Raw genomic sequence first — 27,990 nt, 5'->3', positions numbered from 1 at the left:
TCTCTCTTCCGGTTTAGAGCGGATATGGAGGAGCCATGGGAGGAGCTCGGTGCGTGGACGCCATCAACAAAATGACAGTGGCTTCAAATGTGAAATTTGAAGGGTTTTTATTTTTGTAATGTGCTGAATCGTATCCGTATAAGCGCCACTTCTACCGATGGATGTGATTCAGACACAAATCTGGAATAGAGGCCGTATTATTCACCGAAAGCCCCTCATTACATACAAGTTAATATTAACGCTACCAATTTGTTTTTCTGAAGTAACGCACAGTAACTAACGTTAACGGTTAACTGATCTGTAGAAACCATCACCTTCTAGTTTGGAGTAATCGGATTATTTCATCTTCGATCGGTACTTCAGGCATTAGTTTCCTGGTCCAGTAACTACTTGTGGACAGAGGTAAGTAAGTTAAGAGTTTCGTTTTCAGGTGAAAATGTAATATATTGAGATGTGTTGTTACATGGTTCAAACACAGACGTCTGAACAGAAGTGAGCTGTAACGTTAGCCCAAAGTGAGGAAACTCTTTTAAAGGGAAAGTACAGTGTTGGCTAATGGCTTGTGCTGCTGATGAGACACACGTGAAGACACAAAAGGTTAACCACACTAGAGCTGCAACTCATAATGACTTTAATTAACTGTCTGCTTGTCGATTGACTGATTGATAGGTCGTCTATAAACCGTCAGAAAATCACTAACCTGTCATAGTTTCCTAAAACCTGTGGTGACTTCCTCAAAGGGCTTATTTTGCCTCCAACTAGCTAACTAAAATATATAGAGTTAAAATGATTCAAGAGTGATGAAAGTCAAAAACAACAACTTCGACACTAGAAGAGCCTTCAGCCATGCTAGCAACTCTGTGAACGTGAGGAAAACGCATCTTCTAACATGCTATTCTTAAGTAAGTACAGCACACAGTCACCCTCTTATGTTAGCGTGTTAGCATGCTAACGGGGGCGGGGAGGGGGGCCATTGTGGTGGCATTTAATCATAAAGACAAAGTACTGGACGAATTGAAATCTGTACCCAATGTTTGTGCTACAGTATAAGTCGAGAGGTCACCAAAGTTATAATTCATCCTGGGGGGCATTAATGTCTAGCTATGTCTAATGTCAATCCATGTAATAGTTGTTGAGTTATGGGGCCACTGGAGGAAGAGCCTGGATCAACAAGTATGTTGGCTTCATCCTCTGGGGACCATGAATTTATGTACAAAAATAAAAACTAAGATGGAGAATTAGCAGGAATAAAATCATCTTTTCTATGTTTTGTAGAAAAAGGCTGTTTTCATGTCAGTCTTGGACCGTGGTGATGTCATTTATCTTCAACTCTCAAACTTTTGGACTCTTTCACTCTGAGGTTTATCCCAAGTAATGTTTATGATACACATCACTGTATTTTAGGTTGGGTGGTCTTCCCTCAAAGAAATATGTGATACTCACTGAGATCTTTGAATCGACAAAGTCCTAACTGGAAAGCTAGCTTTATCAGACCCTGGCTTGTGCTACATGTCCTACAAGTAAGGTCCGAATAACATACAGCACCAAATTAAAATCAGTACTCTACCCTTTAGCCATTTCAGAAATTTGATCTTAAACCTCCCAACCATCGGTTGTTATTGTTTTAAATTATGTATTTTATTACCATTCACATTATCTTAATCATTTGACATGACTGTATTTTTATTTTACTTCCAATTATTATATATTTTTCTATTAAATTATGTGGCATAACTGCAATTTTTCAGGGGGTTTGTATAACTGAAGGGTATTTTACCTTATTTTGATTTTTTTAAATCAAATTATCCATTATCATTATCGTTTAATTATTGTTTTTCAATGGCCATGGCTTTTTTTTTTACAAGCCTATTGTGGAACTGCTTTGACTTTGTCAGTATTTCTCCTTGTTATTGTAGCTTTAAACTACACATGTAATTACTGTAGATTGGCTAAGTCTTCATCTTAAGACTATCTACTGTGTTGCTTGTGCTGTGAAGCTTGTATAAAACCTGTAATTAAGTGATTCTGACAAATCTTATTTAAATTGCAGACCACCCAGAGTTTGCCCTGACCAGCTCCCTATGTCTGAAGACTTCAGCAGCGATGATGATTGGTGCGCGCCCACACAAAGACAATGTTGGGAATGTGGCAAAAAATTCAGCAACATAACAACCTTGATGTCACACTACAAAAGCCACGATATCCAAGCCACCTGCAACATCTGCAACATTACTTTCCGACGCCTGACATCACTCTCCACGCACCTGGACAATGTACACTCGCCGCCCCTCTGCAGAAAGTGCCCTCAGGCCTTCAGTAATGTGTGGGAGCTGAACAAGCACGCAGAGACGCATTGCATGGTTCCAGCGCCAATCCAAGGAGCCCCCTCTTTGATTTCTGCTGTCATACACCAGAGTCAGAACAGCGGCAACTTTTCCAATCAGCTCACGGCACAACACGGTACAAACCTAGCACTGCGTAACTCGGTGTCAGAGTTGAGACCTCAACAAAGAATTGAGATGAAGCCTGAGAGACCTGAGATGTCTGTAAACAGTGTAGAGTATATAGTGGGTGAAGATGATAAAGATGTCGACATGGACAGTGATTGTGACAGGGCAGATGATTCAACAAGCTCCGACTCTGATGACGAAGATAAGACACGCTCTAAACTTGACGATCCAGAATCAGATGGTGGCTCAAGTTCAACTGATGATTCCAGTGACTCTGCTAATAATCCAAACTCTAAAAACCCTGTTGTAGCCCTTCCTATTGATAATACTACAATGTGTGCTTCATGTGGTAATGGGCCATATCGGTCTATGAAGCTCCATTTGCTGCACTGTAGTGGTGTACGAGTGAAATATCAGTGTTCACGGTGCAAGAACCTCTTTAAAACTGAGGCGTCTCTTAATGAACATTACATGCCTTTGTATTCCTGCGAGGTGTGCGGGCAGGTTTTCTCTCACCAGAACGCATTCCAGCAGCACCCGTGTCCCAAAATAAGCCGATCACCTTTGAACCTCTTTTGTTCCGAATCAATGCCACACGCATGTAACATATGCAAATCGTTTTTCACCTGTGAGAAAACCCTGTTCGACCACGTCACCAGGGTTCACACGTCAGTGGTCAGCACCAAGGTGTGCATCATTACCAATCCATCAATGCTGACAGATAATAAGGTTTCACCAGGTTTCCGTGCCACAGCAGCCCAGTCTGCCATCGGTAGTCCAAATGTGGTAAACCAGGTCATTAATGGAAAGCTTAATGTTGGCCAGAGCTATGCAGGGCCGCTGTCCACTGTTATGAAATCCAGCCCTTCCCCTCTCTCGCCATTCGCCTCCCGTCGAGGCAGACCTCCTGCCTCGATACGTATGGCCGGCTCACTAGTTCAACCAAACAACCAGCCTTTAAGCAGTCTCTCTGCCCCCGGTGCCACTGAAACAACTCCAACCACTGCAGCACCCGACCCTGCCTCCCCACCAACTATTCTGGCCATGTTTGAGAACGACAGCCAGGATGTGGCTCTAAAGAAACGTATGAACACAGGCTGGCGCTCCAAGGCCCCTCACCCTTGCAGGCAATGTGGCGCCGTCTTGCGGCAGCCCTCCCTCATCATCAGCCACCGATACCTCCACCGAGGCCGCCGCTTACACCGTTGCCAGTGCGGCCGTGCTTTTAAGCACCGGCTGCACCTCCTGCGTCACTGCGTTCAGCATGCGGAGGCCATTAGCTACATCTGCGTCAGCTGTGGGGAGACTTTCACAGGAGCAAAAGTCTTAGCCGAGCACATAAAGGGCAAGTCGAGGAAAAAATCCTGTTCTGGACGGAAACGGAAACGTAAAGTTAAGACAAAATGCAGAATGCCCTTTACTTGTGACTGTGGACAGCTCTTTTTTAGGCCGTCGGCTTACATATGGCACCAACTTCAAAACAGGACAAAAACAAAACGATTGAAGAAGCCCTTGAAATGACTACGCACCAACACATCTACTGGTTCATCCATGGTTTGTGCACCTCACTGAGAAACAAGGTGTTAAATCAAAAGGGATGTTACACACACGTCATCCGATTGTCACTGTTATGTTTAATTTGTGTATTGCCAAGTGAGAAACTCACACACACATTCATTTTTAATGGCTTTTAATTATAAGTATGTCCTGGATGGTTGTTAACATGATTTCACCATGTGCAAATGATACATAGTAAACAGGGTTAAAACAAGTCCCTCAGAAGTTCTTTTGACAACATACCAGAGTACAAAATTAACCCACAAGGAACCTTTTTTTCAGTATTGGATTAAGTTAAAACATGTGAAAACTCCAGTTTATCCTCCAGAGAAAGAGTCAGTCCAGTTTTGCTTATTTTTTCTCACAAAGTGCATTCTTAACAGTGAGGTTTGTATGAGAGCTTCTGAGTCCTCTTGTTTCTTGTTTTTACTCCAGCTGATTCAAACATTATGTTCCTGTGAGATATTGTAGAGTTCTTGGGAATTCAAGTTGAAAATAGCATATGACTTTTTTTTTTTTTTTAATGGTTGTTATATAATCTTTAAAATTTTAATGTTAAGGTTCCTCAAAATGTGGTTAATTTAATTTCTTGTCCACTAGATGGAGCTGTTGGGTTGCTAAAACATGAGTTGACAAGGACAGTTATACTCGCTGTTCTCAGAACAGGTGTAAACTGATGATTACGACCCCTAATGTGGACATTCATCTATGAGTTTCAGTTGACATCCCTTAAAATCCTACAAACTCAAACTTTGAAATAAAGTTTTCTTCCAGCAATACTTGATTTGAAGTTTAGTTTGTTTTCTCGGTTGGGCATCGAAACACATTTCATTAAACGTACTACAAGGAACTTTTAACTGGTTATGAAACTCAATTTCAAACTAGACCATCAGAGAGAAGATTGTCAATTTCTACATAATTATAAGTTATTCCTAATGCCTGCCACTGGGTAGGACTCTGACTTATCCAGGTTGGATAGATAAAATAAAAAATATTTTTTATGGCAGCGTGCTGAGGATGAATTGATGAATCTCAAAGCTTGAGGAAAGTCTGCTTTGTGTTCTGGTGGTACGCCACTAAAACGTTTAGAGAGGCTGCCAGAATCAACAAAAATTGAAAGATCCTTGTAGTAGCTTTAACAGTTCGCTTGGTGGGTTAGAGAAAGTCAGAATGATGATGAGTTGTTAGATATTGAATTCTATATAACAAGCCAGTTTTGCTAACAACAACCAGCTTGGTAACTATTAAACTGTCTGCTGATGAAGGAGAGTTTTTTTTTTGTTTGTTTTTTTTTTACAAAACTGATTAGGCTTACACTGAAACATTGCAAGGAATTCAAAATAAAGTTAAGATGTAAAAATATAATCTTATTCCACAGGAATAAGGCAGTGACGGAGTCCATCAATGAAACCTTACAAATGGCAGTTAAATTACTAAAGCAAGCCTTGGACTGGCCTTTTGGCGGTGTGGATTACAAGGCTCTCCACACTCCCTGTTTGACATTAATTCAGTTCTTTGTGCATCATCACAAATACAGCTGCTGAAAACAACAGATTCATCAGAACGCACTGTGATTCCCCCACAGTGAATGGAAGTCTTATTTTATCTGTATAGTTTTACAGCTATGAGTCATTGTGCAGTGCACTCAGTCATCACAGGGCCAGAAGATGAGATCTTTAGTAGGTATGCCAGTCCTCCAAGTGGTTCAGCATGTTAAGAGTCTGGAGCAGCTCTAGGTGGAGAGGATTTGCCGTCTCACTTTCATGGATACTGTAGATGAAAATGCTGAAGACAATTTGTGTATGTAGCCATGTCACCTGCAACAATAAACAAAGAAATGAGTTATTCTCCTTAGCAGGCGCGCTCCAGCTCGGCTTACATACCACATCCTGCACTGTGTTGTCAGCAGTTTTGCGCACTGGGAGCTGTAACTGTTGTTTACCTGATCTCCGGGTTGCGGTGACGCAGGACATGAGACAGCAGCTCAGACGTTTGTTGGAAGCAGCGACTCAGCTCGTCCAGCTTCTGCTCCATGGAGAAGATGCGCTGCTCCAGCTCGCGATAGGAGTTATTCCAATTGGCACTGAGGTCGCACATGATCATCTGCATCTGTTGGATGTATGTAAGAATTGGCCACATGTCAAATTCACACAAATAGGGGCAGCATATCTCCAGAGTGCCTGCGATCTGCTGCTGATTGTATTCTGTTTATACATCCATGAGCGCAGCTACGGTTAGCTCAGTTAGCCAGGCAGGTAGCCAGACTACTGGGGGAGTTTTGGTGTTTACACCGCTAGCACAGGAGCTTTGGACCGCTGGGAGACGGAGGTTTTCCGGCTTGGGGCTAACTGGTTAGCATGCTTACTCTATGTCTCTGCTGTACAATACACAGCCGTCTGACATGACTTCAAAAACTGTTATTTCATCACATTCTGTTTATAATTTGAGTTGTTTTTTTTAAATGAATGCAGCAGATATAAAGCGAGGCTTTTTTTGTGGAGTCCAGTCTCTTACTAACTGACAGAACTATATATTGTGCATGTAAGACAGTTTTAAGTCAACTTTGTGGGGCAGAGTCAAAACCACCCCAGTGTTCCCAACACAGAAACTGTGCCAATACATTTTGCAACCCCTTTAGCAACTTCATTTCTTTTTAAAAGATGCCAATAGCAACAAATCTTTGTGCTCACTGTGGCTGGGGTTCAGTAAGAGAGAGCTGCATGTTCAGCCTGCAGACTGTAACTAAGTAACTACACAGTGACGCTGACATGGTTTACCTTTCTTCATCCAACCAAGCACCTACACTTGTAGTCTGGAAAAACGGGGCTTGTTTTCCATATAAATTGATCAGGAAAGTGCGTTCTAAAGTGCACAAACCACACGTTCGTGCCTGTCGCTGGGTAATGTGTTTATATCTTGGGTTTATTCCACATGGAAAACCTACCTGGGCCTACGAATTCCTGACACAAATGAATCCTCAGACATTTTATGGAGATTTTTTAACAAGCATTTAATGTGTCTGAACACCTAGCGATAAACAGCAGCCTGTAAAATACTGCGTAATAGTCTATGTAAGTAGTGAGCGTTTTTAAGGAGATCTTTGTAATCTTTCCAATGGAATATATACAAAACCTTCTAGCAACAGCTGTCTTTTTACCTTGGGGAGGTCCACCATCTCACTGACGTAATCTCTCAGCTTCCTTTGTTTGAGACGTAAATGCCGAAATCTGCAGGAAGAAAACTGTATTTTAATGACATTACTGCAAATGTTGCACTGAGACATGGAGAGGGAAGGTTCAGAGCATTTATTTAAATAAGGTAACATGATGTGTAAAATTCAAGAGTTTTAAATCGGCTATCTACAAATGAAGCATCCTGTTTTTGGACAAATGGAACAGTCCTGGCACAATACATAACCCCTGATCTGTGGAGGAATATGCTGACAAGTTAACTGAGTATTCCACTACTCAACATGCAGGAGCCATGCTGTGTTTGTTAAATAGCTATAAAACATTGCTTGAAGGTCTTTGACGTATAAAGGTGGAAAAGGCTCTAAATTTAGTATCTTGAAAGCACCAAAAGAGACATCTGGAAACCAATATCTCAATCAAGCAGCCAGCAGTGATGGAGTGATGGTCTCATTACAGCGTGCTGTTCTTAATCCCTAGGTGTGGAGGACCCTCCCGCTCGGACTTTCCACACTGTATTTATTTATAGTGGCTGTGGTCGGCGTAGAGCAGGAAGTACAACCCTTCCACCTAGGCTAACACACACTCACACACATAATCCTGTTGTCAGGATAATGAAGCGTACAATCACACTTCTGGACTTCCTGTCTTGTGCAATCTGGTCGTTCTTAGAAGAGAAGCTAGGACTCGATAACATGACTCAACTCAAATGGAAAAAGTCAGGGTTTCCATGTTCTTTTTCTTCATGAACGTCTCAGAAAAAGATAAGACGGTTTGTGTAGAGTTATTTGCCACCCTGTCTCAGAACTTCGCCATGAATTCTGTATAATAAAAGGGTGGACCCTTGCTCACACATGCCCTGCCCACATAAAACAGGCCACAGTCTAATTAGTAATCTAAATTGCCCATTAAAAACTGTGACTCTGTGGTTAAGCATGTTGACACTAAGTTAACAACCTGTAAAATACACATGTAAGGCAAGCAAACCAACACCCACTCAACATCCCTCGCCCAGACCCAACACACACAGACGTCCTGCCTGAAGGTATCATTTGTTGCGATAGGCTAACTCACACTCTGATGGCTTCCAGAAGGCACCTCTGGTGTCTTCGGTGCTCACCGCCGTTGCTCTTCGTCAGGTTTGCACGGTGCAGGAGCCAGCATTCCCTTAGCACGTTAGCAGCAGCGTGGCGGATCTGGTGAAGAGACCGAAAGTTCAGAATCGATTGAGCAAACGTGGCGGTTCCAGGAGCTGAAATGTGGTCAGGATAAAGTCACTCAAAGCTGCGAAACACACAGCGCTTATCTGGTGATTGATCATGTTAGTACAGGAACTAAAAGCATGAGCCTTCCAAGCCGGCTGATTAAATCCAGATAGTCTTTCCTGTTCAAACCTCTTGCTCTGTGATGCTAATTTCAGATAAAACAGAACTCTGAAGGTCACATTTTGCTGAAGGACAGGCCGTTCACACTCAAACCTGATGTTTACACACTGCAGGATTTCTCCAGTATCACCTTTTTGCACTTTTCTCTTTGATTCTATTCGTGTCTGTTTGTCTTCCTGCACAAATCACTGTAAGTGCCCCGTGATGATGTCACTCTGGCCCTGTTGTGAGGGTTATTAATAGAGGCTGTCAGTGTCCGCATCCAGATGTCTTCCCCTGTTCCCATCAGTGTAAATTTGCTCAGAAGATTGCACGCACAGAAACACACACACACGGGCACACACATCAAGCATGAGTGAGGCACAAAGATTCACCTAGCGACAGGATGCAGCCACCGGGAGAAAGGAAATGGTTGTATCCTCCAAAGCGGTGCACCTACCGCAGTGAGACTTCGGTTTACAGTTTGGTGAGCAGCTTTCACACTGCATACAGGTACAAACTGAGCTCCATCAATCAATCCACTTAATGTAGGCTATATTACTGAGACACTTCTCTGGCTTTACAACAACCTCTCCCTGTCAGCTTTTATTTATCCGACACCTCCTTCTTCCCATCAATAAACAAACAATAGAATACTGGCCAACTCTACAAACAGAGCAAGTCCCCTGCAAGTCACTTCCACACACACACTCACAAACACACACACGCGCGTAAGCTCAACCAGTTTCCTGCCTGTCGCTGCACCGTCCTGAACTGACACAAGTTTCTTTCCTGACAGAGATCAGATGATTTCCTCTGTTTGACGCCTTGAAAATGCTATAAAGAGGTTGGCAAGGCCTCGTCTCCCTCCTCTTTTCCCACACTATCCCTTCCCTCTGGTGTCTCTTATTTAAGGAAAAAAATAATTATAATAAGACTCCAAAAACCAAAACATGCATGCGACACGGAAAGTAGCTTCCATCCTGACAGCTCCATCCGCTTTGTCATCTCTCTTATTTGTCCTGCTACACAGCAGTAACCTCGGGAGGAAGGGGGGCAGATGACTGTTTACTAAATGTTCATAGAGGGAATTTTATTTGATTGTTTGATAAATACTGTCACAAAAATGAGAGCCCATTAGACTTCAATTAGAGAGTAAAAATCACACCTAGAACACACACTTGTTACACTTTATATATTGAATATTTTTAAAGTAGATCTCAGGGTTGGTACAAGTAAGCCTGTGATGATGATGATCATTTTGTCACATGACACCTAACATGCAGTTAAGAGTGAATTATCTGACCGCGTGATTTTCAACCACTGTCCAGAGATCATCAGGTGTGCCGCGGGAAATTGTCCAATTATCTCTCAGATAACGCAATTGCCAGACGTATTGATGACATGTCTGCAGACAACGAAAGCGTTGTTTTGGAAAAGATACGCATCAGTGGGAAATTTGCATTGCAACTTGATGAGTCTACGGACATTAGTGGACATGTTTAACTCCCGGCCAATGTGTGTTTTGTGGATGGAGACGCCATCAGAGAAAACTTGACAGAATGACAGAATGACTGTCAAAGAGATCGTCGTCGGATTGAGGAACAGCTCTTGAGCCATTGGAAAGGTTCTAAGGTTTTCAAACTGACGGATGTCAGAACTTGACACGAACGGGAGAGAAATGGTTAGGCTTGCCTATATAGGTTTCACAGGTGGTCAGGTGAATCAGGGCGACATGGGTGGTTGAGTTAATGAGGTGGTTTAATTGGATGGGCCTGGGTGGCAGATCAGCGAGGTGGAGTGGCGTGGTCCAGTTCCTGACCTTTTAGGCTACAGTGTGTCATTTTGTAACATTTTTGGTTGGTGATGTGCCACGGGATTTTTTTTTATGTAAAAAGTGTGCCGTGGCTCAAAAAAGGTTGAAAAACAATGTTTTGTTTAATGTGTTTAAGGGACCGAAAACAACAAACAAAAAATCTAAAATTCATTTTTTTCTGTTAACTTTAGTTAGAGGTGCGATAACGCAGAGCTGCTTGCAAGTGATGAGTGGTGTGCAAGGCTGGCATACTTGACAGATATATTTCAGCATCTGAATGAACCGAACACACAAATGCAAGGCCGAAAAACCTGCTAACATGCACAGACAACATAAATGGATTCCAGTCAAAGGTGCACCTCTGGCAAAAACATCTGGAAAGTGCCAACCTTGACATGTTCCCCCTCACTCAGAAATGGCAAGGAGATGTCAACACTGCTGCACTGTGTGAGATAATAGGTAAACATTTGAAGATTTCTTGAGGAGAAGTTGTCATTTTATTTCCCCTCAACCTTCACTGAATGCCTTGACTGGGTTAGGGACCCATATAGCTCAGCAACAGTTTTTGGAAAGGACATGACTTTGCAGGAGCAGGAGGAACTAACTGAATTGAGACAAGACCGTGGTTTCAAACCTGGTGCCTACATTACCCACAATGCAACGAAGATGCTGAGTGACATCACTGGAGGCAATTTATCAGATTACAAACAGCTTCCTGGCTTTATACTTCTTTTTCCACATATGCAGTAGTACTCCCCAAGGCCTGTAGACACACTTTTATGTGTAAAGTTGTTGGAGTTACCCTTTAAACCCTCCACTGAAAATTGCTAAATTCTGCTTTATGGAGGTTTTCTTTTAAACAACCAGAATTTTACATCTTTTGGCCTTTTCAATACAAACATATTTTAAATAACTGCCTTTTCCAAAGCATTTTCCAAAGCAGACCAAAGTGCTTTAGATCTTTTATTGAGTTATGTTATTGTCGTCTGCCAATGCAGTGCAGGCTTTTCAAATCCTTCTGCACTTACGGCTGCACTACCACGCAATGTTCCAGCGACTGTGACAACAATAAACACAGACATGCTGTTCATTGTGATGGATTACCTAACTTAAACAAGCCTCAAGTTTCATACAGAAATGAGAGGGAAGGTACATTAAAGAAATCTACAACATTACAGCACATATTAAAACAAGAGTTAGCACCTTTGTGAAAAAATAGTGTACTATACTGTATTAAAAATATAATTTAGGTATAGAAACCTTATTACAAGTATACTTTTAGTTATTGTGCTTAATTTAAAGTATATTTCAAATGTACTTTTAATGTCCTTAAGTTCAACTTCAGTGTACTAAAAACAAATATACTAATTCAACAATACTATAGGTATTTTAGTGTACTTCTAAAAAGAGTACTTTGTTGTAAGTATATTGTAAATTGTACTAAATTGCAAATACTTGCAATGTTAGTGTGCTTTCTTGAAGTTCATTTTTTTCATTTAGTCTCGCAAAATAAACAGTGGGTTATCGTAAATGGACCAAAACATGCAAAAAATATATCCCCTTTGGTGTGACACTTATCAGATGAAGCCTGTCAGAGTGATGCAAAGGATAAGAAACAGCAAAATCACAAGCGGAAATGTCCATGCACGCACATCCGAAAGTAATGTTTCTGGTGATGGAAATTGTTGCAAAGAATAATTCACAAATCAGTAATTTTCTATGTTTTCCCTACACACATAGAACATTGTTTTCATAATTCAAACTATACAATTATAATGTACTTTTGCTGAATAACAAGTTTTGCTCTTACCCTCTTAGAGATCTGGATGTCGAGCATGAAGAAGTGCACATGTTTCTCTCCCTTGTTCAACGCCAGCGTCTTGGTAACGACTGCCACCAGCATGGCAGTGCAGGCTACACCCTTGAACCAAACACACACACAGAAGTTGGCATGGTTACGAAAATATTTACCATTTTCTCAATAATCCTATAAACGCTGGAGATTGATCCTGAAATCAAAGCAGAACTCCAGAGAAACTGATGTTAACCTTTACAGCCTGAATTTGTCTTATGTGTTTTGCCCCACCATTCCCCTCAAGGGAAGGCACTTATTCAGAAAACTGAATGTTGATCTTCATACCTCATATGGTCTCGTCCAATAAATCAAAGTTATATTTACACAGAGGGTTCAATGGTTAAACACAGGCCTCTGTGGCACTGCTATAGTGCTGGTTTCCTCTGAGAATAGCTTTTTGCTATTGCTGGACACTGAAATGCAGAAGGATGGTGAAGATTCAGAGGGCCCGCAGAGCGAATCACATCCACAGAAAGGGACGAAACACAAACAAAACACTGCACTGATTTCACATTCACCACGGATAATGATATAAGATGACCGGTATTTACCTGTTTTCCTCTCTTCAGCTTGCATTAGAAACACAGAAATAAGAGGAGATGAAACCAGAGATTTGAATTTACGTTTCACTTCAACAGCCACAAAATATCTATCATTACACCGTCTGAGAAACCTGGGAGGTACTCTTTCCTTGGATCCATCCACACTCATTGATGGCATGAAAACAGTGTTGTCAACCCCTGAACACAGCTGCAAATTGAGTTACGGCTGGAGTGAAGCAGAAGTGCTTTCAGCCATATTACAGGTGTGAGAGAGACCCAGTGACTGGCTCCCAGAGCTGCCCTGATGGGAGAAGGAAATTTATTTTTTTCCAAATCACTGGCACAGGTTGGCACACCCTCCTGTTGTAGTGGTGCCAAAGGCAATAAACCACCTAAAAATGGATATGGTGGAAAGTTTTCCCTTATAAGGGGGGGAAGCTTATAAAAACAAGGCAGATGGAGAAAGAGAGAGGGGAAAAGATTGTTTTCCACTCTGTCACAGAGGTGTCTGAACCGGACTCGTGCCCACATCCAGAAACACTGCGGGAACTCTTATCTACTCGTACCAGAATTTAACGCAGCAGAGGTGAGACAGTCAACCAGTTCAAACACGCTGCCATTGATCTTATTTTACTGTGACTTTTTGTGTTTTATCTCAAATTTCATTTCCCCGTCCCTTTAACGCTCCATCTCTTATCTCGAAACACACTCGAAACAGCAGCATAAGTAGGCCTACAATCACGATCAGTGTGTTTACAGAAAGGATGCGATACCAGAACGTGTCTCTTTCTCTGCAGAGCATGTGTGACTGACAGTGGAAAGGAAGAGCGTGGGCAGATTGTCACAAGTTAATCGACGAAAGATTTAAAAAAAGTATAAAACTTTAAAATGAATTTGCATAAGTAAAGTATATGTGTGGGAAACACTGTATTCAACAGGCAACATGTAGGCCTATAAGGAGACAGTCTAAGGTTTAAGGCAACTCATATGCTCACTGAGGGCGGCCATTGGCCCGTGGGCACCATGTTGCCCTCTAGCCAGGTCTAAACCTTGTCACTTCTTTGCAATACTTCAAAAACTGCAATAATGTCTAACTATAATAGGGGTGAAAAATCTGACAATTCTTTACGTTTCCTTTTCTTTCTTTAATTTCTTTCTTTCATTCTATGATGAAATAAACAAATAAGTCCAATTGAACATCTAGTGTGAGATATTTTACATCATCTCAACAAGGTGTGACTAGGAGAGAAGTCAGTGAGCGCAGCAAAACAATGTCGTCACTCAGCAGAGACATCACGCTCCATACAGATGTTTCGTGTGGATGCTGACAGTTCCCTCCCTCAATCTTTTCATGTGAGTGCCTGGTACTGCCAAGGTCCTTAATATACAGCTGTGATCTAAATCACACACACGAGGGAATGAAGGCCCTCATGTCCGTCAGCGCCGCTAGGGTGTGCCGGCAGGCAAAAGGAGTCTAATGTGTCAGAATAGTGCCGAATAAGCTTCGATAGAAAGCAAACAGGAGACAAGTGAACCAAACTGAACTGATCCGGTATGAAATGGGAAAAACTAAATAGGAAAAATGGGGGAAAGAGTTGCTGCAATGGAACAGAACAGAAAGGAAAGGGAATGAAACAAACCAGAGAGGATGATGTGGAACAATACAGAGCAGAACAATATGAAGCAGAGCAGAAGGCAATAAAATGGAACAAAGCAGAACAGCATAAAAATTAATATGGAGACTAAAATGAGAGTGGAAAAGAACAGAAGAAAGAGGAGGAAAGGAGCAGAAAGGAACAGAGCAGAAATTTAATAAAAGTATAGATATTGGAAAGACTGACCAGTACAGAAACAACACAGCAAAACAAAATGAAATGAAAATGAAAAAACAGCAACAGAACATTTTGTTTTAGTGCCTTATCATGCCTGCAGAGGAATGTCAGGTGGTGATAAGACGTGTCCATTCTTTGTGTTTATCAAACTGAGCATTAAACGTCTTTGTGTTCCAAATATAACCAAAGTATTTTTCTGTTGCCAAAGTTGCCAAAACAAACATTTGAAATGAAATAACATGAATGCCTCAACAAGTATTGTGTGTTTTATATTCTCCATTATGTAACCAGTTGCATGCAAGTTCTTCAGTGGCTGCACAAAATTGTTTTGAAACCTATGAATTTCAAAAGAGCATGCAATCTTCAGCTTCTTTAGAATGACATTTTCTCAACAAGCAACCACATCTACTTACCATGACTCCAGTGAAGAGACACACAGCCTTGCCACAGGTGGATTTAGGCGACACGTCTCCATAACCTACTGTGAGGAAGGTGATGGCTATGAGCCAGAGGGCTGTGCCCAATTGGTCGGTCCTTTCCGGGGTTACCTGGACCTTCCTGCAGGGAGGGAAAGCAGGACTGAGACTGTGTTGTAACATAAAATGTTAAATGCATTTGGATCCCACTGTAGTTTTGGGCAAAGACAAGAGTCTATAAACAAAACCAACCAAATGTTACATAACCTCAACCATCTTAGATCTATACATGGTCATGATCAACTTAATAATCAGATGCCTGTAACATCTTATTTTAGGGGTCTGGAATTTCCTTGTAATATCCTGAGACATTTCCTAGAAATAACTATATAATTCAGTATTTATTACAGAGTTAAACAGAGGCAATGCTCTGTGACAGCTATTTAAGTTAAGTTTGTTGTGTAAAGTTTATAAGAAGAATTTCCAAAGGCATCACTGTGAAAAAACTGCTATATTTAAGCCACATTAAAGGCCCAAACATGATTCAGGAGGACCAATAGACCATATTCACATGGCGGTCATTTTCCTCAGAGTAGGAAGCTCAAAAGTGGTACTGCTGTGTTCCAGGTTGCAAGTCATATAAAATTTCGGAAATCTGACAAATTATTATAATTTCACCTGCTTCCTGACTGATCAGCAACTGAAAAGATGATAAATAAAAAATCCAGATGGACATCGAGCCGTATTTCAAGGTAAAACAACATATTTGGGAGTGAAATAAACTGGAGGTAATCAAGCAGTAATGTTAGCTAGGAAGCGGTTGAATGCTAATGTAATGCTCACCTAATGGGTGATCAAATATGTTGTTATACCTTGAAATATTGTCCAATGCCCCTCCAGATTTTCACTGTCATCTTCTCAGCTGCTGCTAAGTTAAAGACAGGGTTTTTGTCAGCCACCATAGCTTCTCTAACACGCTTGGGAGGGGAGGGCGAGGTGAGGGGTATTCAGTTGGTGGCAATCTGCAACCCCACCTCTAGATGCCAGTACCTTTAGATACAATATTATCTATCTATTATTTAATGGATGGCAAATTTAAATAATTTCCTTGTCGATACCATGCCATCATCACACCCTTCACATTTCAATTTTTCAGATGTTCAGCTGACCCACTGTGCACTGGCTTAAAGACTCCGTAGATTACACTGGCCATTAATTGGAATGAAGTAATTGGAAGCGTATTGATTCATTCTTGCTCCCGACAATCCGTTTCACTGTAATTAGTACCAAATTGCACAGTCCTTTCCAGGAACCTTCATATGATTCCAGTTATATATCAGTTCCTTTGGGAGCTGCAACATACAGTGAAGCGTTTACCTGATGCCTAAACCCAACCCATTGATCTGCAGTCTGAGTTTGACAAAGGTGTTGTCTGTTACTCAGCTGATGCTTACAGTAGAGAGAAAGAAAGGAAGCGAGTATGGGTGTACACTTGTAAAACATTATATAGCAGGAGTCTGTGTACACATGGCAGAAACCACACAAAGAGGTCATACAGTCCGTGAGTGTTTGTTTCCTGGATGTGGTAACCGATATAGAAAAAGGCTGGGGTAACAGTTCAGTGTTAAAAGGTTTGGTGGGCTTATCAGCCATCAATCATGTGCTCTTTTATTATCTCTGACAAATCAAAACATACAAGACAGACGCATGTGGAACTGAAGGCAAAACCTCCCATCGGGGTTCAAATGACCTCACGCTGTTCAAACAGACTGCGGAGGATAAGGCTGACGTTTAGTTGGCTCACGTTAAAGAGCAATTTGTTAGAGTAACAAAACAGAATATCACGATTATCAAATCAGTTACTAGAAATCCACTCTGAGCAGCAATGTCAAATTGACCATCAAGGTTTGAGGAGGAAAGTTAAACTACCGAGCATTATGTTTTTTTACTGTGTGTGATGAGGAGTGGGGGAAGATAGTAGCAGACAGATCTGCAATGTGTGTGTGTGTGTGTGTGTGTGTGTGTGTGTGACCTGAGTTTAGTTAATGTTCACTTTCATAAAGAATGCAGAGAATATTATCTTTAAAAGTAATATAACCATAATGATTAGTAAGAAAAGCAAACATCTGGCATTCTTCTGCTGCTACTTTTTCTATGTGTTGAGTCCAGTCAATATTCACTGAGCAGGAACAGCTCGCTCATAAAACTAGAAACAGTCATGAAAATATACTCTGATATGCCAAAGGAACCGTTCCTTTGAAGTTGAGTTTAATTTTTCACAAACACAAATTCACTTCATTTTATTGTTCTGCTCACAGTTCAGGATTAAAAATGTTCGTGCCAACAAGATTGATTATGGAGCTGCAGCAGACAGAAGTTTAGCTTAGCTTAGCACAGTTACTTGAAATAGGGGGAACCGCTAGCCTCATTCTGTCCACAGGTAAAAATAACCTGCCTACCAACAACAAGTTAGTGCTCCTGGACAGGAGGTCATTTTAACCTTAACAATGGACAGTGTCATGCTGGCTGTTTATGCCTGCATCCAGTCTTTATGCTAAGCTAAGCTAATAATCTGCTGGGAGTAGCTTCAAAGTTAGCAAGTTTTAAGTAGTTAATTCAAGCATATTTCAGAGAAGATTGTTCATTGATGGCTTTTGCATTCCTGTGGTTGAAGGGTGTCTCTTAAAATATAGTCAGTCTCCAAGTTTGATGCAAACGCTTATCTGTTTTGTATTTTATATAATCTAGGCCCCACTAATTAAAATGTATATGCACATAGAATATACATCATTGATTACACACATGCAGTTCTCTTCCCTACCTCTCACACAGAGTAAGCATCCAAGACGCTGTGAGCCAGAAGCAGAGGATGAAGACCAGCAGCGTGCGCCCTGGGTATTTGTTCATCAGTACCTTGAGAACAAAGCGGAAGGTGAAGTTGATGTTGTTGAGCGAGCCGATGCTCCTGTAGGAAGCGCTCAGCAGCACTTTGCTGTGCAGCAGGATGGTTCTGTGCACCAAGTACAAGCGGAGGAACATCATCATCGATAACAGCAGCTCTATGTCCACCATCAGGGCCTCGCCGTGGTGGTTGGAAACACAGGGTTGCACTGAGGAAGAGGAGTTGACATGGAGGCCCACCTCCCAGTATGTGCCAACAGGATGGATGACACAGACTAACAACTCCAGGGTGATCACAAAAACCCTGTGGCTGGTCATGGCTATACGCCAGTCCACCTGGTTGTGGTCAATGATGAAGAGCTGAAAGATGGAGGACAGTAAAGACAGAGAGTAAGAGGGGAAACCATGATAAAATGGCTGATGGAAACACATGAAAATATAGTCAGATCTTAATGTTCATATGTTAAAGGAAACATATGATGCTCATTTTTAGGTTCATAATTTTAATTTGGGTCACTATTAGAATAGGTTTACATGCTGCTTTAATGCTCAACAAACACATCAGTTTTCTCATAATGTCCAATGCTGCAGCACTTTATTCCCCTGAAACGCTCTGTTTTAGCTCCTATCTTTTTAAGACCCCCCTCCTGAATACACAGTCTGCTCGGTGAGCCACGGGACAAACGCAAACACCTATTGTGTTATATGGTTAAGGTGCAAAATGGTACTAGGATTGACTGACTTTTGTGAAAAGTGTCACTCCGCCTGATGCGCTCAGATTATCAAACAATGATTTATACTTAAAGGTGCAATACATAAGAATTTTAGTTAAAACATTAAAAAATTACTAAACTTAGCAATAGAAAGTGAATAAATAACAGTTCTGATGTCCTTGTAATATGTTGAAAAGATTTATACTAAAGTTAGCATGCTAACCAGCTAGTCCTGGTCCAAAGCTCCTGTGGTAGGAGTGGAAACCTCTCCCAGTGCTCCAAGCTCCCTGTCCAGACTGCTAGCTGCACAGCTAACTGTGCTAACTAGCAAATGGTAGCTACAGTTAGCAGCAGTTGGTTATTCTGGTAATGTACTGCCACCTGAGTAAAAACTCAACAGGATACCAATTCGCATATTGGCACCCTGTTCTGAGGATTAAGGGATAAATCCTCTTTGATTTGGTCATCTTTTAAACTTGCGTACAAAAAACACTTGATATTCTCTTACTGGTTCCAATTTGACTTTTTATTTTTTCAAAGATATCAATTAATGTCTGTTGCACCTGTTGATGAATGAATAAGTGAAATTAATCATTATCCGCAGAACGTTCTCCTCTATTTGCGCCATTGATTGAGACTTGAAGATTCATGCTTGATTTAGTTTGTCACCTCTGACACCAAAGATTTAAGGCTACATAAGACAGTGTGTGTTTTTCTCCACCCTAAACATACTGTCTCTTATCTCCTATACACACTTGCACGGACTCCTCTTGTATCAGACACACATGACTTGCAACGAAAATTAAAACCAAGCTGGTGAGAACATAACCCCAACAGAACAACTTAAAGCCTGAAGAGGAGTTCAGTATTCATCACTTTCGTGCACATACACAGTACACTCTGCACTTGTCCGCACAGCTCTTTATTGAATACTCATGCTGTGAGTGTGTACAAGGTTAAATGAAAGAATGTTTACTCTGTTTAATTTCAACCAAATCCCTTCATGTATATTGACTTCACACACAACGGCAGCAGGCCATGTGGATAGAAAAAATATGGCAGCTGTAGCAGTGTGCATGCCTGTGTGGGCTGAGGTTTTCATCCAGGGTTTTGTACGCATACAGCAAATATAACACAGATAATCAATGTTGAGGCTACCATCAGTGGACCGAGAGCTCCTTCTAAAACGACTGCCCTCAAGTATCTCTAACAAAGCATCTTTCTGACCACGCTAATTTGGAACAAACATGTCTGGTATAAAAAGTGATGCACAAAATATGGCAAGTCGAGCCCTGAAGATCAACAACGCACCTATGCATGCAAACACAGGCCCTCGCTCGGCACATCATAATAAGGGCGTCCAAACTGTTGGAAACAAAGGGGGAAAAGGGAAACTCACCCTGATGTCCTTATAATGGAAAGCTATAATGAGGACCAGGAGACACCCAGTGGACAGGCTGATGGAACAGTTGAGGATTAAGACCATTTTTGAGCCCTGGGAAGGAAAGAGAGACAAGGGAGATAAGGCATGAAAGGACGGCTTTTCTGCAACAGCTGAGATTTGATTTCTTTCCATTAATTTTCTCCATTATCAAGTTTTTTTGTTTTTTTAAATAGCTCATGAAATGAAGGTTGCTATGTCTACAGTGGTAATAGCAGTGGAAAGAGCAGCAGGATAGCCAGATAAAGTAAAAGGGTTTATAAGAGAGGTAAGATTACCTTCAAGGAAAACTACCAAAGTAAAAGCTTTAAACAGACAGGGATATTTTGTCCCTGCAGGCCAGTGTGGCCTCCTGACTGTTAGGTAGGGTGGAATTGTACATTTGCAGTTTCCTATTTAGGTAAATTGCGTACTTACATATTGTATTTTTAGTTATTTTGTTGGTTATTTGGTTAGTTTTGTGTCATGCCAAACATTTGATCCATTAAGTTAAAAAAACAAAAAAACAAGAAAAATACCAGTCATAGCATTGTATATATATACATATACTTACATCATTTCAGGCATTTCATGTCTTTATGTGTGAAATTTCAAAAACAATATGCTCTGAATATCAAAAGGAAAAAGAGAGAAGAATAAGAAATACATAAGTCTAAAGGGCTCTGTCCTCCTCTTCCAGCCTCTCTTCAAGAAACTAGCTAACTCATGCATAATCAGCTGAGGCTTTGCACATTGTCAATGTTTAAAATCAATTTCTGTTTTTATGCGTGGTTTCCAGTAAAAACTACTGGAAACCATGCGTAGAAAAACAAGAGATTATTATCATTTCAATATGTCCCCTAAAGCTTTGTACACCAAGTGTCCAAATTCTCCTATAAACAATGAAAAAAACATTATTGTTCTTTTTTCTCACAATTTAGAACGGGAATTTTACCCAATACCGTGCAGACAGACGAACAATAGTCAGACTGCAAGAAGGAGTTGATCCCTCTCCAGCTTCCCACCCAAGAACAACTGTGCTGCAAACTGTGCAAAGACTTAAATGTGGGTCCCTTCAGTGGTGGACAACATAAAATGACTTAAGTAATGTACCTTCATTTCAGAATGAACGATAAAATATCAAAACAACATTGTAGTGCTGAGACAATTAGTTGTTTAAAATGATTAGTCGATCAACAGAACTGACATTGTTCATACTTGATTCATTTTCAGAAGTTATTAAAGGTGCAATATGTAAGAATTTTAGTTTAAAACATTCAAAAATGTATTTAAATTATCAACAGAATGTGAAGAAATAAGAGTTTTGACATTTTATCAAAGAGGTAAAGAGATATCTACTGAAGTTAGCATGCTAGCCAGCTAGCCCTGGCCCTTTTTCATAATACCACTCCCTGCTCCCAGTCCGGACAGCTAGCTGCACGTCTAACTGAGCTATCTATCCAACAGAAGCTACAGTTAGCAGCAGTTAGTGGTTACTCTGGTGATACGCTGCCCCCTTTTTGTTTGGAGTATGAAATTGAGAGGTGGCCAATTCTTACATATTGCACCTTTAAGCAAAAACAAACACCATTCACTGTTTTCCCAAATGTAGGAACCTCAAGCTTTTTATAGTTTTTGTAAATGAAATGTTCTTGGGTTTTGGTCTGCTGGTCATATTTTTAACAGTGCATTTTGTGACATTCTGTAGACCCAACAGCTGTCAACTAAATGAAAAAGATTAATCAATAATGAAAATTACTTGCAGCCTCTACTACCTTCTACCTGTATGAAGAATCACATTGTTTTCATCAAGGATTCATTACATGCACATTACATTCTACATCTATGAAAAATGTACTTTTCAGTGATAACTACTCCTGTACTTGTGTGCTCTTTCTCCGCTCACAAGAGTGTAAACCATCTTTTCTTTCTAATTAAGGTTTTATCAGAGATTTGCCTTCCCTAAAAGATTATTTAAAACTAATTTAAAGTAATATCCTGCTGATTGTGTTATAACAGCATACCTGTGGGCTACATTGTCATTCTAGCCTTTCCAGAAGGAGCTTCATTAGGATTTTACAGTATTCAGTACGCCCTAATGAAAGCAGAATTACTGATTCTGTAATGTACTCCAAATAAAGTACATAAAAGCCACTCAATTACTGTAACAAGAGTGCTTGTAATTAAATACTTTCCATTCTAGGGAACTGACAGCTGGAGACAAAGACACACACACACACCATTTGATGGTTTGCCTCTCACTGTCTATGTTTTCAACTGTAGAATTAAGAACTACCCACAAGCCTCTGCCATACAACTCTGGTGTCAGCAGGTTAAAGAGCACCTATTAACTTCATCCATGCACCCTCAGAACAACTGATGCAACGTCAATGGAAGTTTTTAACAGGGACGTGCAGTTTAATGTGGTTTACAGTTAAAAAGATAATTACAAACTTTCAAACTCGAGGAAACTTGAGCGTGTAGGTGGTATGGTGTGACGTCCGTTGGCAAGGTACGCCGTTTTCCACAGTTTCTCCTGTAGCATCCACATCATGTCTGTATTTCGTCCAGGGCTAATTAGAAGACCCCACAAAAGCTCAACATTTCACCACACTCCATAACAGAGAGTTCAACAACATGTTTCTTGCCGAGTTTCTAAAATTGTTTTTGTAACGTTCTCCTGGTGGAAACAGTCATTTCAGGCCCGGTGAATCTAATTTGGGTTAACCTTAACATGGATTGTTTCTCATAGTCTTGGAAGGACAAAGAGCCACCTTCACCAGGACGGGCCACCCAGGGCAGAGAAAAAAATAAATAAATATAAAACACTGTATCCTGTGCAAAAGAAGGTGGTCTGCTTTGTATGTACTCTAATACATAAATACTTGAAAAGAAATAATACATGCATCTGACTTTAGTTTTCTGCTTTGGTTTGTTGGTCAGTGTGGTTTCATTAGTTTTTCATGGAGTAAACGGTATGCTACAGTCAACTTAAAGGGTAACTACACCAATTTAACACATTTAAGTGTGTTTACAGTTGTTGAGGAGTGCTACTGCATATGTGACAAACTAGTATGAAGCCTTTTGTGGCTCCAGAGGAGGCTGCATGTAATCTGATAAATTGCCTTCAAATATGTATCTAAGTTGCATTGTGGGTAACGTAGGCACCATATTGTTTGAAAAGCAGTCCACTGTTCTAAAATTGCATTCCTATAACACTGTTGGACTCATTATGGACAGTTTAAAAACAAAAGGTCAGAGATATCACCTTTTTAATTGCACAAATTCAATCTTCCTGGTGTCTACATTACCCACAATACAACTTAGCCACTGCTTGGCATCACTGGGGACAATTTATCAGCCACAAAATGCTTCAGACTAGTCTTTTTTCATATGTGCAGTAGTACTCCTCAAGACCTGTTAACACACTTTGATATGTAAAATTGGTGCAGTTACCCTTTAAGAATAGGCTTACAAGTATTGTCCTGCAAAAAGTGTACCCTGATGTAGTGGGACGGTCACAGGAAAGGTAAAACAAGTACGTAAGTAAGAGTGACCCATCGAGCCACTTAAACACTGCATCAGACAATGTTTTTGTTTTCTCAGTTGAATGTGTGCTGATGAGTGAAATCATGGGAGGGAGGTTTAAGGAGCTGCACCTGATGTCAGGCAGACACTGTACAAGACAGGTGTGGCTGACCACAGGTGAGTACACCACTTCAGTGCACCTTGCAGTGACTCATCAGCCCCCCATAACTGACTGGAGTTGAGAATCATTAACCTACAGTAATTAAATAGTATATAGTAATATTTTATACATTTTTGTTCCATTAAGTTTTGGCTTTTTTTTTTGCCACAGTTGGCCCATCTGTACGTCTGTTTCACCTTTATGCTTATATAATAAACAGGATGTTGGTTGGAGGTGAGCAGATGTGTCACATATTGTGTCACATACTGGGAAGGCTCTGCTGACACAGAACACAGTTTGTAGGTGACTTTTGTAGGTTTACATGTAGGCCATATACTGTATGAAAAGCCAAGTTTCAGTGTGTGGGTGAGTAGCAACCACATTGCAGCATCCTGGCTTGTTTTACAAAATATGTGGGCCGATACACTTGAAATAGCTTCATATCAATGTTCAGCACTTTTTAGTTCCACAAACAATACGACTACGTTGCTGTGTGCCTGTAGATGCTCTGAGGTTATAGCTGTGACTTTATCGTGATCACATGTTAAAATTCCATATTAACAGTTAAAAAAATGAATGAAACTTAATATACTTTTTAGGTCCGCTGAATCATTTTGCAGAGACTTAAAGACAGTTCACCAAAAAAAGTAGCCCGCAAAACAGCAAAACTTTGCAGCATTCTCCTAAATAACTAAAGTAGATGGGGGAAATGACTTAAAAAGACTTAAATGGCTTCATACAGCTTGTAATTTTGGATCTTCTAGAGACTTTGATGATGACAGACGAGCTCGATGGAGCCATTTTATGTTTTTTTCAGTTATTTTCTTAACGTTTTAAAACAAGTCCCCATCCCCTTCATTTATTTAAGGAGAACACTACAGCGCTGTTTTGCTGTGAAGCTCCAGAAATGTTTTGCAGACTACTACTTCACCCGACTTTCCATCAGCATGAGTAGGGTGAGTAGATACTGACTGAATGTTCATTTCTGGGTGAACTGTTCCTTTAAGTCCGGGACTAACACATTTACAACTCATAGGTGTGCATTCAGCACAGGCAATTCAAATTAATGAGTCATAACTGCCATCGGCTACACAACGACACTTTCATCTACAGTACTTTCAAACAGCAAAGCAAATAAATGTAAAAGGAGGATTCAGACATGAAGTCTCCGAAAGGAGGATAAAAACCTGAAAGGAGAAAAGCAAGTGATGTGCAGCGTCAGAAATCTACAACACAAGCAATTAATGCAAAATAAATGCATGTTAATCGCAACAGTTAAAACATGTCCTAATGAGATTAAAAGTGACAACTTTCAGGACAGCCACAAGTGAAGGACGAGGGACACAATACAGACAACAACAGACAAGGCAATACAAGCATGCAGTGATTATGTGACGGCAGGTCAGGTTAGTTGGACTCTTCCAAGTTTTAAGATTATGTGCAAGGGATGGCAAGAGTTGTGTTGTATATTTCTTGGAACAATGTTTCAAAACTTGAAATTCTTTCTGACCAAAAGATGTTTTCCCACTTTGGACAACAAAGTCCCCCCCTAAGCTTGATCTCACTAAGCTCTCCCCAACATTTCTCTATGTGCTCAGTGAGGAATCCATTAAAAGTTTGGTTTTTTTACACAAATATCATGCCATTTAAGATTTTTCCAGCAAAAGAGATCATATCTAGGAAGTATATTTCAATAATTGCAGCCTGTATGTTTTTGTTGATGTTGTTCTTTTACAAATACTAAACATCGTGCTCATCTTTTCAGTCTCGGCGTGGATATTGTTTTGGATTGTGAAGTCAGTCCCGGATAGTTGCCAAAGAGCTGCAGAAGAGGACACAAGGTTGCATCCAGGTCAAAGGGCACAATCCTGGCTCTTGCGCAGCCCAAGTCAAGACATAGAGACTCTCAGACTGGCCATGCAAACACTCTAATTATACACTAAATGATGTGGAAAGATAGCCTGAAGTACTGTGGGCAATCTCGCTGTAGGGGAAGAGGTGAAATGTGGAAAAACGTTCCATAAATAGCCCTGTTTTTCGTGCATAACCATGAAAAGGTAATCTTAAAATATAACTTTTGTAGACTGAGGCACGCAAGTTAGGCGGCTCCAAAATATCCTGCAGCGCACTTAAAAATGGCTTTTTAAAAAGAAACAATAAAAAAATGAATGTGCTATGTGAGCAGAAGTCATGTAAGTCCACAGGGGAGGACGATGTCACAGCTCATGCTCATGACTAGGACATCGCATGAAGTTAAAAGATGAGTGCAGAAGATGGTTATGTAAGCTCTGGTGAAATCAGCAATGCAGCCTCTCCAAAATAATATGCTTTAACTGCAGCAGGGAACACTTTTCCAGTTGCATCAGCATTTCCATGGTACCGGAGCTGATGCCTGTTGTGAGGAATGGACAGACAACACCTGTTCTTGGTTCGTATTTGTAAACTGGAATAGCAATGTGCCAAATAATATTCGTGCCAGCGCCGTTAATTTCACGACCACTTTTCTCCAGGTCCAACTCTCTGAGCGCATCAGGCATATTTCCATAGGTTTCTCTCAAAGAGATTGTAGCTGATGTGAGCTGAGAAATGTGGGGCTCTTTGACACTGTAATCAATCACTGGCTTCACAGCATGGAGGTGGTCTGATGTTTTGCAGCATGAGAACTTTTTTCCACATGTGGAACTGGCGTGTGCTGTAGGAAGTCAGGGGGAGTTAATAATTTGTTGATTGTGCGGCCTGGCATTGTTATCCACTGAGATCTGCATGTTAATGTCATGAGGCCGCGCTACCAAATAGTGTGTCTGGGAATGGAAGAACTAATCAGGAGGTCAGCGAGGTTCAAAGCCCAGGTGCAGGGTCTGCTGTTGGGCTGCGCGGGGCTGTCAAGGAAGCTGTTATGACAACAAGTAGAGCCAGTTGTGTAAGAGTGGTTTCCCTTCACCAGTTATGATGAGACTGAAATATGTCATAATGAAAGATAATCTCATAAATCTATTAATTTGCTTGTATCCGTTCTACTCTGTTTAACTATTGTTGAGCTCTTGCAGCTGCTGCAGAGGTAAAGAGGACACTGCATGCTGCTGAAAGCATGACTGTCATGATTTTGTGGATTACTTTAATAATTCGATGATGAGTTCAAGTACCATCTGACAAAAAAGTGATATAAAACTTTAGAAGGGATGTGGCTGTTTTACTGAGCATGTACCGCTGTGTACATGTTCTAACTCTGCATTAAAAGTTATAACCCTTTCATTTTGTGCAAAAGCGCAACATGATACGTCAGCAAGTTTTGAAGTGATTTGTGAATATGACATTTCTCAACAGGAGACATCATAACGAGAGTAACACTGGAAACAGAGATGGGTACAGCTTTAAAACCAGAGAGTCACATTTCAGACATTCCCTAATTATTTCACTTGGCACTCAAGCTTAGACAGTAGTTAATTTCTTAAACCTACCGGTTTATAAATGAAGGGACACGTCTCGGCGTGGATTATCATGAGCAGTATCCCGAGCACAGCGGTGGCCAAAGCCAAGGCGCAGAGCCGCTTTTTATCCTCTAATAAAAACTTTCTGTCTCGCAGTCTGTAGAGGTTTTCTCCCTCCATGGGAGCTGTCCGCTGTGACAGCGGCACCGATATTTCTGCCGAGTCACCGCCGTTTCGATTGATCACGCCATCGCAATTCACACAGTCCACTTTGGAGTCGCTTTGTAGGCTGTAGTTGGTCATCTCCATCTCCAGAGCGCACACGAGGCGTCCGCCCGTCCCTCTCTCTGCGTCGCCGCTCTCCACTGGCGCTGCTCCGTCCTCGGCCTGTCCGCTCTCCCCTTTGCTTTCCTCCCGGGCTGGGGTAGGCATAGTCTGATGGGCGCACTGTCTACCAAGCCCGTCTCTCGTTTGCCGCTCATCGAAGTAGCGGGTTTACCAAAACACTTGGCCTCTAAATACACCCTCACCTTATCACTCCTACCAACCGGCGCGGCGTGGTTACGCGCACTGATGCTATTTGCACACGGCAGCAGCTCTGCACTCCTATTTGCATGAGTTAGTATTTTAAGTGTGTGTGTGTGTGTGTGTGTGTGTGTGTGTGTGTGTGTGTGTGTGTGTGTGTGTGTGTGTGTGTGTCAGCCTGCCACAAATGAACTCTTTGTGTGCTGTGTGTGCATGTTTTCTTTGTTGTTTTTTTTTGTTTTCCCAGATTCTTGTGTCTGTTTTGTATTTTAATTATCAGTGAACACGCCAAATG

General features: G+C 41.1%; 2 protein-coding genes across 4 annotated transcripts; one reads left to right on the top strand and one right to left on the bottom strand.

The window, feature by feature from the left end:
- The first annotated feature begins 19 nt into the window (after window positions 1-19).
- LOC141012385 (uncharacterized) lies at window positions 20-4,786 on the top strand. 3 transcript variants are annotated; one of them, XM_073485854.1, is made up of 2 exons: window positions 20-402; window positions 2,051-4,786. In XM_073485854.1, the coding sequence occupies exon 2, from the start codon at window positions 2,082-2,084 to the stop codon at window positions 3,969-3,971; it is 1,890 nt and encodes a 629-aa protein (XP_073341955.1). In that variant the 5' UTR covers window positions 20-402; window positions 2,051-2,081; the 3' UTR covers window positions 3,972-4,786. The 3 variants fall into 3 exon arrangements, with proteins under 3 accessions (XP_073341955.1, XP_073341953.1, XP_073341954.1); XM_073485852.1 differs by lacking the exon at window positions 20-402 and adding an exon at window positions 799-902; XM_073485853.1 differs by lacking the exon at window positions 20-402 and adding an exon at window positions 807-866.
- kcnn4 (potassium intermediate/small conductance calcium-activated channel, subfamily N, member 4) lies at window positions 4,124-27,655 on the bottom strand. Its single transcript, XM_073485856.1, has 9 exons — window positions 27,201-27,655; window positions 20,034-20,129; window positions 17,842-18,281; window positions 15,018-15,162; window positions 12,186-12,296; window positions 8,270-8,391; window positions 7,165-7,234; window positions 5,950-6,116; window positions 4,124-5,824 (listed from the first exon to the last, which is right to left on the bottom strand). The coding sequence occupies exons 1-9, from the start codon at window positions 27,600-27,602 to the stop codon at window positions 5,821-5,823; spliced, it is 1,557 nt and encodes a 518-aa protein (XP_073341957.1). The 5' UTR covers window positions 27,603-27,655; the 3' UTR covers window positions 4,124-5,820.
- Between the last annotated feature and the right edge of the window lie 335 nt (window positions 27,656-27,990).

Source organism: Pagrus major, chromosome 17, assembly GCF_040436345.1.
Source record: "Pagrus major chromosome 17, Pma_NU_1.0".
In the NCBI taxonomy this organism is placed as follows: Eukaryota; Metazoa; Chordata; class Actinopteri; order Spariformes; family Sparidae; genus Pagrus; species Pagrus major.
Note: the sequence above shows the minus strand (reverse complement) of the source record. Positions and strands in the feature narration are given on the sequence as shown.